Source organism: Ursus arctos, unplaced genomic scaffold (assembly GCF_023065955.2).
Source record: "Ursus arctos isolate Adak ecotype North America unplaced genomic scaffold, UrsArc2.0 scaffold_2, whole genome shotgun sequence".
Taxonomy (NCBI): Eukaryota; Metazoa; Chordata; class Mammalia; order Carnivora; family Ursidae; genus Ursus; species Ursus arctos.
In genome coordinates, this window is record NW_026622874.1 from 95,637,680 (window position 1) to 95,653,354 (window position 15,675).

General features: G+C 55.3%; 1 protein-coding gene across 1 annotated transcript; it reads left to right on the forward strand.

Moving 5' to 3' along the window:
• The first annotated feature begins 1,011 nt into the window (after window positions 1-1,011).
• HSPB1 (heat shock protein family B (small) member 1) lies at window positions 1,012-2,548 on the forward strand. The gene is made up of 3 exons (XM_026516042.4): window positions 1,012-1,491; window positions 2,061-2,124; window positions 2,229-2,548. Exons 1-3 carry the CDS (start codon window positions 1,122-1,124, stop codon window positions 2,416-2,418), a joined length of 624 nt encoding a protein of 207 aa, XP_026371827.1. The 5' UTR covers window positions 1,012-1,121; the 3' UTR covers window positions 2,419-2,548.
• Window positions 2,549-15,675: the final 13,127 nt, after the last annotated feature.

The following is a 15,675-nucleotide window of genomic DNA, read 5'->3' on the forward strand; positions in this document are numbered from 1 at the left end:
ACAGGAGGTGGGGGTCAAGGGGCAGGCCTCAGGCTCCAAGCATGTGTGAGTGAACTGTGCTGCATGGAGCTCTCCCGCCTTGGTCCCGTGCAAATCATAACAAAAGGGTCTTTGAGATCATAATCTGCAAAAAGGGAAACTGAGGTCTAGAGAAAGGAGAGGACTTGCCCCAAATCACAGTAAGTCAACAGCAAAGCCCAGCCTAGATTCAAGGGTACTGCCTTTCAAGTTCCCTGTCCAGGGCTCCTCAAGGAAAAACAGATACATGGGGGGATTTGACAACAACCTTCCTTCTGACCCCCTCTCAGAACTGGGTTTCTGACCTGGGTCACTGCTTCTGCAACAGGGATACTTACACACTCTCCTTCCTCCTCCCCCACCCCTTTTAATTGCAGATAACGTAACAATAGTGAACAATTATCAGGTTCCAGGCCCTGGACTAAAGTTGTTACTTGCATTAAATTGCTGAATCCTCACATCAGCCCAATGATGTAAGCATTTTTATTACTATCATCATCATCATCATCATCATCATCTCCATTTTCCAGATGGGGAAACCGAGGCCCAGAGTCTAACTTGCACAAGTTCATCCCATTAGTGGCAGAACAGGATGTGAAGTCAGACAGTCTGGCTCCAGAGCCCACACTCTTATCTGCGACGCCAGGCTGATTTTTAAGACATTTCATGGACGCCTTGTGGTTCAAACCCCGGCTCTGCCACTTCTAGAGGCATGTGATCTGGGACAAGTAGCCCAGCCTCTCTGGGCTTTGTCCTCCCGGACAAAAAGATGGGACTGTCCACCAGCCGCGGCCCAGAGCTTTAGCGGCCAGGCCTGCCAGTGTCCGGCAGTGGGCACTGCACCAGGACCGGTGCTCCAGCCATTTGTTTTTTTGAACAAGAGAAGGTTCCAGATGTGGGCAGGGCCTTCCTCGGCCCGCCCCCGCCCCTTGTGCAGGGGGAGGAATGCAGGGGGAGGGGCTGCCCCCAGCCTGTCATTGCCTTTAATAGAGACCTGAAACACCGCCTGCTAAAAATACCCGGCTGGAGCCGCATAAAAGCGCTGCGTGTCCGACGCCCCACACTTCTCCAAGCCTCAGCCAGAAGCGCCGAGCGAAGCCAGCATGACCGAGCGCCGAGTGCCCTTCTCGCTCCTGCGGAGCCCCAGCTGGGACCCTTTCCGCGACTGGTACCCGGCCCACAGCCGCCTCTTCGACCAGGCCTTCGGGCTGCCCCGGCTGCCCGAGGAGTGGGCGCAGTGGTTCGGCCACAGCGGCTGGCCGGGCTACGTGCGCCCGCTGCCCCCGGCCGCGGTCGAGGGCCCCGCCGCGGTCGCCGCGCCCGCCTACAGCCGCGCGCTCAGCCGGCAGCTCAGCAGCGGCGTCTCGGAGATCCGGCAGACGGCCGACCGCTGGCGCGTGTCCCTGGACGTCAACCACTTCGCCCCCGAGGAGCTGACGGTCAAGACGAAGGATGGCGTGGTGGAGATCACCGGTGAGCCCCCGGCCCTGCGGGGACCCAGTTGGCAGGGCGGGAACTGGGCAGGGAAGCTCCACCAGGGACCCGGAAGATTTGGGACTCACCCTGCCCCCGGGCTGTGGCCCCGACTGGGGAACGAGGACTGCGGGTAGCTCCTCTGGGCCCGTTTGGGCCCGAAAAACGCTCTATTGAGAGAAGAAATGCCGCCTTCCAGCGGAGACGCCCCCAGCCCCGCCCCCAAATGACTAGGTCTCCCTGGGGTCACCCACAGAGGCCATTGTCCCCTGGCGCACACGCCCTTATGCCCGGGTCCGCGGAGGGGGCGTGTGCGCATCTTTGGCGCCGCGCCCAGCCCCACCCCACCCTCCAAAGCAGGAACCCAACTTTCCAGAAGTTTCTGAGGGGCCCTGAGACAGTGCGACCACCCATGGGGGTCGTGTGTGGACTTGGGTGGGACCCTGGGTGGGACCCTCCCCTCCCCGCAGCTTCTGGGTGGGACCCTCCCCTCCCCTCCCCTCCCCTCCCCTCCCCTCCCCTCCCCTCCCCTCCCCTCCCCGCAGCTTCTGACTTCCTTCTCTCCCCAGGCAAGCACGAAGAGAGGCAGGACGAGCATGGCTACATCTCCCGATGCTTCACTCGAAAATACACGTGAGTCTTGGCCCCAGATCCAGGGGGACCTGGGAGGGGGGTGAAGGGAGTGGGGGGGGCAGTGAGGCACAGGTGTGTAACTCTTGTCCTCCCTCTCTGTCTAGGCTGCCCCCTGGTGTGGACCCCACCCTGGTCTCCTCCTCCCTGTCCCCTGAGGGCACGCTGACCGTGGAGGCCCCGATGCCCAAGCCAGCCACCCAGTCGGCAGAAATCACTATCCCTGTCACCTTCGAGGCACGTGCCCAGATTGGGGGCCCAGAAGCTGGAAAGTCGGAGCAGCCTGGAGCCAAGTAAAGGCCTTAGCCCTGCTGTCCACACCCCCACCTCAGTAGCCATCACTGACCATCCCCACCCGCCATTCTGTATGCTTTTTTGATACGTTTACCTTCTGTTTTTCTCAAATAAAGTTCGAAGCAACTGCCCACCACTGCCTCACACTGGTGTTTGTGGAGGCCTAGGGGTGCTCACATGATCACATTTGCTGAGGGCCTGCTGTGTGCCAAGCCCCATGCTAGGCGCTGTGGGTACTGTGGGGTACAGCAGGGGCATACCCCAGTCCTCCAGTCCTGAGTCCAGTAAGACAGAAGTAATGATTGGAACCAGCAGTGATGGGGGAAACCAGGAGAGGCAACTGGTCCAGGCTTGGCCACTCGGACACCTACGCTGGAGTCAGGTGTGCAGGGGGAGTGCAAGGGGACAGAGCAGGGCCCAGGGAGGGGAGCTTCTTAGGAGCTCAGAGTTCCTTGCTCACTTCCTTGAGACTTCACTAATCCCAGAGAGGGGCAGGACCAGGAGAAGGCATGGGAGGTGTGGCACTCCAGGTGATTTTCTGAGGGGAGTTTGGCCTTGTCAAGGGTTCCATCCCCTGATGCCCATGCATGCGGGGTGAGGCCTGGGCAGTCAGGTCAAGGGCACTCGTGCGGCCCTTGGTGGAAGAGAAGCAAAGGTTTTGGTGGAAGAGAAGCAAAGACCCTGACAGGGAAGAGTAGCCCGGGTAGGAAGAGTCACACCTACCTGGTCCTCTCCTTAGCCTTCATCCTACCCACCACCCTCTCACCTGGCCCAAGAAGGGTTTGGAGGGACCTGGGGGAGGGACAGAGAAGTTGGCGTTTTGGAGCCCAGTCTCAGGTCCCCAGGAACTTGAAAGATCCCACGCCATCTCCACCTACAAAGGTCACAAAGCCTGAAGCTGTGGCAAGACACTGTGACATTCTTTTCTAAACCCACAGCCCTACTTTCCAGGGTCTTTGAGAGGAGCAGCACCCTGCAGGGAAGGGCCAGGAGCACGCACACGCACACACACACACACTACCCTCGCCACTGCCCGGCTTCTTAATTTCCACTCCCTGGTGCAGGCTCTCTTTTGGGATACCACAATCTGGAGCAGGCACGAAGCCAAAGCAGGTCCCAGGCTTCAGAGACCTCGCTGGGCCCGGAGGGAGGCCAGCCAGGGAAATAAACACATGAACAGCTGGCAGCACGGGTCTGGGCCTGTTGGCCAGGGCACTGCCCTGTCTACGCCGCCCCTACCACCATTCATTGCCTGAGCTCCAATCTCTTAAATATGCCATCCTCCTCCCTGACAACAGACATGCCACATCTCAGGTGTCTCCTGGACACGTCCACATTCCTGTGGTCACAACTGAATCAGCCTGTCCAGGGCTCACCCTTGCTCTGCGCGCCAGCTCCCTTCTGGCTGGCAACAGGATGGCCCCGGCCTGCAGGGGTGTGACTGCCTCCTCCCGTCTTGTCAGTCTTGACAGAGCAAGAGCAAGGCTGCCAGCCACTCTGCCAGCACCCTGGAAGGGTGGGAAAGCTGGTGCCAAGCCTTTGACAAGGTAATCCTCACATCGACTCTGCGAAGAGGTGGGGTTAGTTCTGCCGAACCCCTGGGTACATAGAGCTGCAAAGAGGCGAACAGACTTGCCCAGGTCCATACAGCTAGTTCTGGAGGGGTGGAGGGACATCAGTGTGGCCCCAGGCAGGGGAGGGCGGGTTAGCTCACATAGGAAGGCTGGAGAGGAGGAAGGGGTGCTGAAGTGTTCCACAAGGCAAGCCTGAAGTGCTCCTGAAAGAGGCTTGGAGGGGCCACGGGAGGAGGACAGGGATGCAGCTGAGTCTGGGGTCCAGGGCCGCTCAAGGGGGCCAGGCTGCAAAAGAGCTGGAGGGAGCTGCCAGGGGTCTCAGACCCAGAGTCCAGGGCCACGGCCTGGGGCAGGTAGGAGTCAGGCTCAGGGGGTGACTGTCACAGGAGTGAGTCCAAGGACAACAGCTTTGAGGTCTTGGGGCCTCCGGCCATTATTTGGGACACAGCTGGGCACAGGGTAGGTGGGAGGGGACGAATTCCATCCCTGCAAAGGAAACAGACCCCAGTTTCCACGGGAAACTAAAGTAGGAGACAAGGAACTGTAGCCTGCCTGGGCCACCGTGGGGGCAGAGACAGGAGAGGAGCCCGAGGCCGGGCTGGCCCTATGCCCAGAGCTCCACTCAGATGTGGGATCCGGGGCAGCGCCTCTGGGCAGGGTGAACAGGGCTGGCTGGCTCAGGTCTGTGGGTATCCCCTGGGACAGGCTGACACTGGGCACGGGGACACCTGGTGAGTCCCTGCACTACTGCTGTGGGGCAGGAACAGTTCCAAGCTTCTCCAGGCCTTTCCCCGATTTTCAGTGGGTCCCTGTCTAAAGGCCTCTGATGTCCTTCAAGTCTACAGACTCAAGACATTGGCCTTGATTCAGTGAATGCTAGCATCTGGGTCCCTCTGCTCAGCTGCAGGGTGTCTGAGGGGCAATGCTCTGTGCTCCAGGGTGATGTCTAAGGCTCCTTCAAGGACCTCAAGTCCCTGTGGCTGCCTGTCACCCCTTACCAGCTGCTGCTTCCCTAAGGATCTGTGGAGTGCACAAGCCATTTTCAGTTCCAGGCCCATCCCTGGGTCTCTCCTTTTTTCTCTCCCTCCTAGTTGTGAAATCTGCCCTCCCTGTTGGCACTTCCTCTGGGCCCAGCACCCAGCCAGTCAGTCCAAGTCCCTGCTCAAGGGCCAAATGGAGGAAATAGCTCAATGACAAGCAGCTTATGCCATTAGCAAAGGGGCGGGACATCCTGTGGGGTCTTAGTGGAGTAGGAAAAAGGGATTTCCAGAAGCCACTCTTGGATAGGCAAGTGGCAGTCATATGGGCCAGGGCTGGCAGGCTGGCACCATCAGGCTGGAGGAAGGAAAGCAAGAGGACCAGTGAGGGAGGTGGGTGGGACCCGTGGGGGGAGGGCACTGAATGCCACACTAAGTGCAGGCTACTGGAGAGGTTTAAGCATCCCTGCTTTAGAAACAAGGATCCAGATCTTAGAGGAGAGTGGTTAGAAGGAACCAGTCAAGAAACAGAGGACAGTGTGCTGCCAGGGGGAGGGGGAAAGGGGGCCAGGTGCCAGGATGTAGCAGCAGCAGGCTCTGTGGTGTGGGGTGACAGACTGGGATGTGGGGGTGCAGGGGAAGCAAGGGATCTCCTGAGGCCCTGAGCCCTGGACTCTCATGGCTCCCTGCCCAGGGCTTGCTGACCTCAGTCTCTGCAAGTGGGGCAGACCCCAGGCCTCTGCTGCTGGGGGAGTGAACTGTTTCCTGTAGCATCATCTTCCCTGCTACAGAATTGGCCCAGGGTTTGCCAGGCACAGACTGCTCCTTGGAGAGAGTGGGGTGGGAAGCAAAAGCTGCCTGGCCAGTGGCTGCAGAGGACCCTAGTGCTGGGTCCAAAGGGCATGGTCGGAGAACCTTTGTGATGGAGGCAGGGGCAACCAAGCGAAGAAAGGAGAGGAGGGTCAGGCAGGACTGGAGCCCTGCTCAGAGACTGGCCATGGGGTCAACAGACACCCCAGACCCTCTGGTCTGTTGGCAGCTACCCAAGCACTATTCAACCCCGTCAGAGCCTAAGACTGGGCAGGAATCAGGCTGGTGAGGGTCCTATCTGCTCCTTTTACCCCGGATTCCCCTACACCTCTCTCTCCACCAACCGCACCCCCCCCCCCCCTCCGCCGCAATGCACACAGTGGGACGTGAGAATTTGGGACAGCCCTTGAGCTCAGGGCTTGGCCTCTGGCCCAGACTTACACAGCAGCAATGAGCTGCCAGCTCAGGACCAAAGTAGGGAGGAAGCTGCACAGGTGAGGGCAAGCCTAAGCTGGTCTTAGCCAGGATCTGGCACTGGTCCTGGCAGCTCAGACCCAGTGAAATTGGGGGCTAAGCCCCACCCTCATGCTGCCCTCCCAGGAACAGGAAAGTGGCCCCAGGAAATATGGAAGAAGCCAAGCGTGTGCCCCCCACCCCAAAATATGTACTGTCTGTCCACCAAACAACACCCATGTGTGCCAGCCCTGAGGTGCAAAGGGTTCCATGGGGGAAGACTCACACACCAGTGGAAAATATCTCCATCCCTGCCACAATCCTCTTAGCTAAGGGCTCTGGGTCCTACCCACCTCTTCCACCTGGCCAGGTGACTTTGGATCTCACTGTTGTGCACCTCGCTCTGTATCCCAAGGATGAGCCATAGGGGCAGACTGAGGGCAAGGGGAAGTCAAGTGCCCAGCCAGGGCTCCCCATATCCAGAGAGAAAAGGTCATGTCTGGGGACCCTGGGGAAAAGCCACCAGCTCCCTCCACCCTTCGTTTCAGCCTTGCACATGTACCAGTCTGGTACACCACCCTGTCCAGACTATGGGGGCAGTGGTTGGATCAAAATGTGGCACCAGTGATCCAGGGGCTGCCTCAGAGGAAGAAAGTCTACCCCTACTCCCTCCCCTGGGCTGAACACGGCAGAACCTTCCAGAAATACTTGGATTAAAGAAAGGACTGAGGTGGCAGAAGCAGCCCTGTGTTCAGGAAAAGGCACTGGGCTGAGGCCAGCTCCATCCCTGTTGGAGGTATGGCCTGGGGTCCACCCTGCTCTGAGCTCAGTTTCCATTTTGGGGTCTTGATGACCTCTGAGGCCCCTGTCCTACCTTGGCAGTTCATGTTGTCAGCCCTCTGCAGGATGGGAATCAAGGGAGAATCATGAAGACTGGCAGCTACCCAGGGTCTCCTAACAATGGTAGGAAAGCCAAAGTCCCAAGGGTGTCCAAGGATATAAGGACAGCTCTCTGCAGGGCCAACAAGGGCCTGGAATGGGGAAGGCCTTCAGTCTTGGCCCTGACCCCAGGGCAGGTCTGGGTAACCCTTTCCTTCTCACATCATTTTCCCCAGTGCCCCTGCCCCAAGATGGATTGTAGTTTCTCTGAAAGTCCCTCCGGGGTGGCTGCTTAGTCTGTGGGCTCAGGCTTGGGGGACAATGGGACATGGTAATTGAGGCTTATTTAGGTGAATGAATGCCCAGAGAGGTCACTGAGTCTTCATCCCTAAGCCCCCTCCCTCTCTGAGTTCTCCCACCCTCTCTCAGCCCTCTCCAACACCCTTCTGATCTCCCACCACCCTGGTTGGTCTTCCTTGTTCCTCTCTGATTGCACCCCCTTACTCAGACCCACCCCTCACTGCATCCCTCCCCAACCCCAAGCCTCTTTAATGAACCCCTCCCCTTTCTCAGAGTTCTCTCTCTCTCTATTATTTTTTTTTTTTAAGATTTTATTTATTTGAGAGACTGGAGGGTGGGGCAAAGGGAGAGAAACCCAAGCAGACTCTGTGCTTAGTGCAGAGCCCAACACAGGGCTCAATCTCACCACCCACGAGATCATGACCTAAGCCAAAACCAAGAGTCGGACACTCAACCGACTGAGCCACCCAGGCACCCCAGAGTTCTCCCATTTTCACTGAACCCCCACGCCCCATCACTGTACGTTCTCACTTCATCAAGCCCGCCCTCCCCCTCTGGAATCCATCCCCACCTCTCTCTGAGCCCTGGTTGGTGAGTGAGCTATCCTTTTATAATCCCCTCAGTGGGCCTGCTACAGATCCTGAAGACCCCCTTCTCTAGGTCTGACCAGCCTGAAAGCCTTGAACCTTGGGAGTGTCCCCACAGGCCAATCCTTCAGCAGGGGTCCTGGCACTCCAAGGCCCTCCTTCAGAGAGCTTCTGGAGGAGGAGAAACCAGTCCCCACCAAGCAGGCTGCAGGCCCTTCCAGCTCAGGCCTCGGGCAGTGCTGGTCAAATTGAGAAAGGAAGCCGACCCTAGGCCCCACCTGCAAGGGGGATGGAGCGATGCCAAGGCATGCCTGACTGCTCCCTGCAGGACCCCCTGGGGCTGGGTGTCCCCCATCTTCCCTCCCCTCCCCACCCAGGCCCAGATAGGACAGTAAATGACTGCCCCCTGGTGCTCTCCCAGAGACACTCAGATACCTAACACTGCCTACCCCACAACCTTCAGGAATCTCTGCCCAGGTTCTAGGTCCTGCCAGGCCCAGAGCAGAAATGGGGCAGGAAACCCAGTCTTGGAAAACACTGACACCCCCAGCCCCGCACCTTCCATACCTCTGGCCCTGTTCTCTGCTCCGGGGCTCACTCTCTTGAGAACCCTCAAGCCTACCAAAAGATCCCATCTGGAGGACCCAGCTCACTCCCTCCGCTGCCACCGCTGCCACCCCTGCCTCTGCCCTTGCAGGGTGTGGCAGCCAAGGCCTGGAGCCAGGGCCCCTGCTCTGCCCTGCTGCATAGGTGTTCCCCACTGTTCCTGTTACTTATCACAACTGGCATGTACTGGGCACCTGCTACTGCCAATCACTCCTTAGCTTATGCAATCTTCACAGCAACCCTCGGCCGCTGAGGGGCAGCAGAGGCTCGTGGTTATGCTTTCTGCCACAGGTCAGAACTGCCTGGGTTCAAATCCTCATGGAACCACTTAATCACTGCGGGACCTCGGGCAAGTTACTAAGTCTTGGTTTCTTCCTCTGCAAAGTGAAGCTTATTATATGAATTCATACAAGTGACCTCTCTGAAACAGAGCCCGAACCACACACCAAACACCCAGTCAACGCTAGGCATTTTTATGACGTAGAGTGCATTACTCCCATTTGACAGATAGGGAAACTGTCCGTCTGAAAGGCTAAGGAACTTGAGAGCTAAGACGTGGTAGGGTGGGAATTCAAATCCTGAGCTTTCTGCCACCTGCAGCCCTTTCGTTTGGAACACGACAGACATTGCTGAGGGACAGAAATTCACCTTTGTAAACAGGAGCTAGCCACGCTGAAGCTGACCTACCCATCCCCCCTCCCGGGCCCTCAGGTTGTCCAAGCTCTGTGTGGGGAACTGTTTAGGGCAGAGATTGGGGTGCACGCGCTCCCTTAACATTTCTGCCGTCTGATGATTCTGGGGCTGGCCCTGCGCCGCCACCATCAGCGACAAGTTGGGAGCGTCTCTCCAGGCGTGTGGGGGAAGAGAGGGCCTTCAGGGGTGGAACCAGCACTCGTCCTCCAGGAGGTCGAAGCCCTGAATGACATAGAGCGGCAGGGGTGGCTTCAGGGCGTCCCGACGCCACGTTATGGCGCCAGCGTGTGACAGACCCACGCCGCCACCCGCCCTGAGCCCTTTTGACTGCTGTGAGGGTCGGCAGGCTGTCCCGAGCCCCGGCTTCCTCCTCTGCAGTATCGGGAAACGTAGCCCCCCGGGGCTGGTGCCAGGGTGACGGCTGCGCAGGAAGAGAGCACGGCAAACCTGCTCAGGGCGTTTGCCGTTGTGCCGGCTGTTCAGAAACTGAGGGGCAGGCACGGGGTCAGCGGGAAAGCTGGCGGCTGAGGCCCTGTCCCGTCCCCACCCTCTTTCCCCCGCCGCGGAGATGGCCAGCGACTAGATGTGACTAACGGCCTAGACGGCGTTATAATACCCCGCAGAGGCCAGACGGAGTTACCCCGTGGGCTCACTGCGCACGAGGACAGCGGAGGCGGGTCGGGAAAGGGCGGAAAGGGAGGACCAAGCCCCGAGGTGGGAGCGAATGGGACCCGGGCAGCTGCTCAGGCAGATCCTGGCGCAGGGCTAGCAACAGGCCGACCATTGGAAGAGCGGGACAGACTGGTCTGTGATTGGTTCTCGCCACTGCCCGCGATTGGAAGGCGGGCTGTTGTCCCGCCCAGCTCACATCCGGGTGTCTGCCCGGTCCTGGAACCTTCGCGATCCAGGCCTGTAGGAGCCCCCAGTTCTTCAGAGCGCGCGCTCGTGCGTAAGCCCGTGGCGGGAGCGTGGGGGCGAGCACCTGTGGGGCGTGCGCGCGTGTAGGGCCGTGCGGCTGACTCAGAGCGCTCTCGCCCGTGTGCCCGCGCGGAACTGAGGCCTGCAGGGCCCAGGTGTTTGGGCTAGGAGGCGATCCGAGAGAAGCCCGCGGACGGGGCGCCCACGTGGGTTGACGCTGAGGCGGCCCAGAGGCTGGCAGGAAACGGAGCCTGGCGGAAACCCGGGGGCCGGGGCCGGGCGGGGCTCCGTGGATGCGGGCCAGCCGCAGAGCAGAGCCGGGCGGCGCCCTGTGGGGGACAGTGCCTAGGCGCCGGGCCGGCTCCAGGTGGATGCGGGGAAACCCCTCCGCTCCCAACTCCAGGGCCCAGCAGACCATTTGGTACCCCTGGAAATGGTACAGGAGCGGCCTGACCAGTCGTCGCTGGTGCATTTTGGGGGAAGTCGTGAGGGGTGGACCAAGGCTGTTTTTAGGTCCGCCATCCAGGTTCATTTTGGCCCTGTCACCACTAAGCTAAAGAAACCTTTAATCCTCCCTAATGTACTGCGGGGAGCAATTACTACCCCTTTTGATCAGCAGTGGGATGTAGTAGCTATTTGATCTTCGGACAGAATTTAGGGAGATTACATGGAAAGGGACTCCCCCCAAAATGCTTGGAGTCAGCCATAAACTGCTCATCCTTTATACTGGTTACCTAGCCATTCTTCCTTAAGTCTATCTTGTCTCTATTTCTAATGCAGTCTCCTAATTTAGGGCAAGAGAATAGGTTTCACTCTTAGTCTGCCCACCACCCAATCCTCTGCAACCTAGAATTCATCACCAAGAGACCACAACACTACCCAAAGAAAGGTTTTTTAAAACAGCAGGTTCCTAATGGAGAAGGCAAAAACACCTGTAAACCATAATGACATTATACCTCCATCTGAGGAGGCAAGGACTTTCAGAAGGCTTTTATAACAAATCCAATGGAACCCAAAATGAATTTTCCACCAGGCTTTAAGGAACCCACCAGCCATCAAAACCCCATCCCTGGGGCGCCTGGGTGGCACAGTGGTTAAGCGTCTGCCTTCGGCTCAGGGCGTGATCCCGGAGTTATCGGATCGAGCCCCACATCAGGCTCCTCCGCTATGAGCCTACTTCTTCCTCTCCCACTCCCCCTGCTTGTGTTCCCTCTCTCGCTGGCTGTCTCTATCTCTGTCAAATAAATAAAAAATAAAATCTTAAAAAAAAACAAACAACCATCCCTAAAATCTAGCTTCAGGCTAAGTGAAAAAGAGGTAGAAGGGTTTGATTACCCTTTTAGTCCCTAAGAGTCAGTAAATAGGGGGAACTTGTCCATCGTTGTGGGAAGAGCCAGTTAACACCAAGATTACAACTCGAGATTCTTTCTCCTGATGTAGATTCAATACGAAGGCAGCCTCTGACATGTTTCACCACCTTCCCCAGGCAGAGGGGCAGAACTGCTGCAGACCACCAGGACTCACCATATGGGGTGCATGTATTGGCTTACTAAGTCAAAGCAAGTGAAAACCGGGCACCTATCTAACACTTTCTCCAAGGGGGGGGGGGACAGACACAGGAGAGGGTTGTTAAGGAGGCAAAACATCTTAGCTGAGAAGACTCAAAACATTTGGTTCCCATGCGTGGCAGGCACTCCCTCTAGCCTGTCCTTCAGCTTAGTCCTCAAGGGCTCACGTAACAGGCCCTGGGCTGACTACTGCTTAAGATCACCTGATTCCCGGGAAAGCACCAGCAGAATCCCATTCAATTCACATTCAATTCCACATAAACCACTGAAAAGACTGGATGGAGGGGCAAAGTGTAAGCCTTACCCAAGACAAAAATGTGTCCCAACAGGGATGGGAACAAATTGACACAGGAGGAAACAACTGGACAAACCCAGAACGTGGGACATTCTCTTCAGGCTGTCTCTTGAGGAGCACCTGGCTGGCTGAGTTGGTAAAATGCACGACTCAGAGTTGTAAATTCAAGCCCCACATTGGCTGTAGAGATTACTTACAAATAAAATCTTTAAAAAAAAAAAAGACCATTTCTTGCAGATGGCTGGTTTCTTGAAAAAGTCATTATAAAGAAAAAAGGTGGAAAGAATAGAGGCTAAAGAAACCTAATAATGAAATTATTAGAATGAATTAATTAGAGCTGAGTTGGTGATGGGGAGGGGTAGTTAGAACTATCAAAGGCATTCTGGGGGCAACGTGGGGGAAATCTGAATATGGGCTGACATTAGGGGACTGTCGATTTCCTTAGGTGTGATGATAATGAGGTAATGTGAGAGAATATCCTTATTTTTAAGAGAAATATGAATATCGAGTAAATGTCATTACTTTCAAGGTTCCACAAGATAGAGAAATATGAAGTAAATACGACAAAATGTTAACAGCCGTACCCATAATATTTGGTTATCACCGTACCATTCTTTTCAGCTTTTGTGTCTGAAATTTCTCAAATAAAAATGTCGGGGGTAAAATGCCCCCCCCCCAGCTACCCTTTAAAGAGGGTTAAATCTAATTCAAGAGGTATTTCCTGGGATCACCAAATTTCAATTAATCGTATTTAGGATCACAAAGCAAAACCTTTTATGGACCAAAGGTCACTTACTGCTCAAAAGAAGCAGAAATCCTTCCATCTCAAAGCCAGAGTCTACTCTCTCAAACTGAGCCAGATAAAGAACAGAGAACAGTGGTTACCTCTGGGAAGATGAAATGGGCGGCTGGAAAACAGGCATGGGAGAATGAGTTACTGATAAACCAGGGGTCGCCAAACTACTGGCCAGATGAAGTTTCATGGGCAACATACTGTCCCTTTGCACTTTTTTTCCTTTACAACCCTTTCGAGATGTGAAATACATTCTTAGCTCGAAGGCAGTACAAAAACCTTAGACTGCACTTCTGTGGTTTTAATGTGCCTGCACTACCTAATGAAATATAACCCCCCCAAAAACCCACATCATGTTCCCCAAATTCCTAACTTTCCTCTCCCACAAGGGGGATAACTGAGCACCATCTCAGAGTATTACTTAAATTGGGAAATCCTGATCCATTTGTCTTGCCAGGTGTGGCTAGAGCATGAACAGGAGATACCAACAAAAGTGACCTGGTACTAAAGACTCTCGCCCCACCCCCTACCGACCACAGGTAACTGGTTCATTAGCGGTCGAGTCTGTGGCCAATCAGATTCAACCATTTACCCTGGTCCATACCAGAACTGGAAAATTCAAACCCGCAGGCTAATTAAGCGAGATGGCAGACCACATTTCAATGTTCTGATTAGGCTGGGTTACCACTTAAATGTCACTCCTAGAATCAGAGAAGTGCTACCCAGCTAGTTTTCAGCAGGTTTTTTTCTCCAGGCTTGCTCTGACAACTGTACACCCAGGAGGAGTAGCTGCCATACTTAGCCACTCAGATCAGCCCGTGTGAGTCAACACGCAGTTTCAGCTGACCAGCACAGGGGCCAATGCATGTGGTAATTACACATAAATAGAGTGGAGGGAAACTACTGGCACCGAACGGCAACTTAATGTGCTACACTGAAAAGTCCCCTGCCGCTGAATCTCACTGGACAGCCATTCCACCCCATCCTCAAAGTTCTTGAAATGGAGAATTCTGCTCTAGGGATGGCCCACGCAGAGTGGATCCAGTCCTTTATAATTGCTCTCCTCCCCCATCACCCACTCTTTAATTGCTTCCCACTACCAGTTAGCTTTACGCCCTGGAGTGCACTGAGGAGGACCTCCATCACTGGTGCCTAACATGGGGTACTGTGTGGTTTCTGAATTAGAACTTTCTTAACTCTTGGGGCGCCTGGGTGGCACAGCGGTTAAGCGTCTGCCTTCGGCTCAGGGCGTGATCCCAGCGTTCTGGGATTGAGCCCCGCATCAGGCTCCTCTGCTGGGAGCCTGCTTCTTCCTCTCCCACTCCCCCTGCTTGTGTTCCCTCTCTCGCTGGCTGTCTGTCAAATAAATAAAATCTTAAAAAAAAAAAAAAAAACTTTCTTAACTCTTTAGGGCCATCCATCTCCGCCTACTTATCCTTGTGATGCCAGGTTTTTTTCTTTCCAAATACTTCAATCAAAAAACATCGTAACAGGGGCGCCTGGGTGGCGCAGTCATTAAGCATTTGCCTTCGGCTCAGGGCGTGATCCTGGCGTTCTGGGATCGAGCCCCGCATCAGGCTCTTCTGCTATGAGCCTGCTTCTTCCTCTCCCACTCCCCCTGCTTGTGTTCCCTTTCTCGCTGGCTGTCTCTGTCAAATACATAAATAAAATCTTAAAAAAAAAAAAAAAAAAACCATCGTAACAGATTGAGTGCAATAGCAGGTACCGCAAGTCCAGCTGACCTCTATCAAGAGATCAGCAAAACCATAAAACAATGCCCCTCTTCCCTTTTTTTGGGGGGGGGGGGACAGAGGAAGAGAATCCTAAGCAGACCCCATGCCCAGCATGGAGCCCCCATCGGGCTCACAACCTTGAGATCGTGACCTGAGCTGAAATCAAGAGCTGGGACGTTTAACATACAAAGCCACCCAGGTGCCCCAAAACTTACTTATCTCAACATGTAATGGTTTCTAGTATTTTTAAACAAATGAGTATTTTTAATTTCTGGCTTTTGATACACCCCCCCATAAACAAAAGCTCTTAAGACTTGTGTAAAGGGGTCCTGTAAAGTTTGAGAACAACTGCATTAAGGGGAGCTCTTCCAAACTGGATAGAAATGCAGAAACACAGCATTTTATCTTAAGACAAATTTAAGTGTACATGGAAGTACTCTGGGCAAATTCCAGTCAAATTCCAGGCACTCATAAATAATGGGAAGTTAACAGGGAAGAAACAGGAGTGTTACCAGCGGCAACTTCCAGGAGCCACCCTTCTTTCTACCTAGCTTTTGGTGAGCCTGTTACGTGACTGCTCGGATGCTGCCCGCGTGTGTACTGTCCTGTTCGTAAGATGTCGTCTGATGGCTCTCTACCCTCAGTGACTCCCACACTGAAAGAGCTGTCACCACGTGCTGAACGGGGGCTGCCGCTGTTTCTTAGTCTCCTAGCTGAGCAGAGGCAGCCAGGTGTTTGCAGGCAAGGCTCAGGAGGGCCCAGGACTGGGGCTCCGACATCGTGGCAACTTAGGCACACCCGCCGCTTCTAAATCCACAGCTGCGCCCGTGGCGGCGCACTCAGAGTGGTTCTGAGTGACAAATGAGCCAACGTAGGTGAATTCATCCTGTGGCAAAACCTGGTTCCCACAGATCACTATTCCTAAAATGTGAATTCTGATCACTCAAAAAATTAAAAAGCCACCGTCTTTCAACACCCCGCACCCCCCACCCCTTTGCTGGAGCCCACCCAATCTGATGGAGGAAAGCCTTTGCCTTGGCATTCTTCCTGCCTATAGACAAATATCCCTCCCCA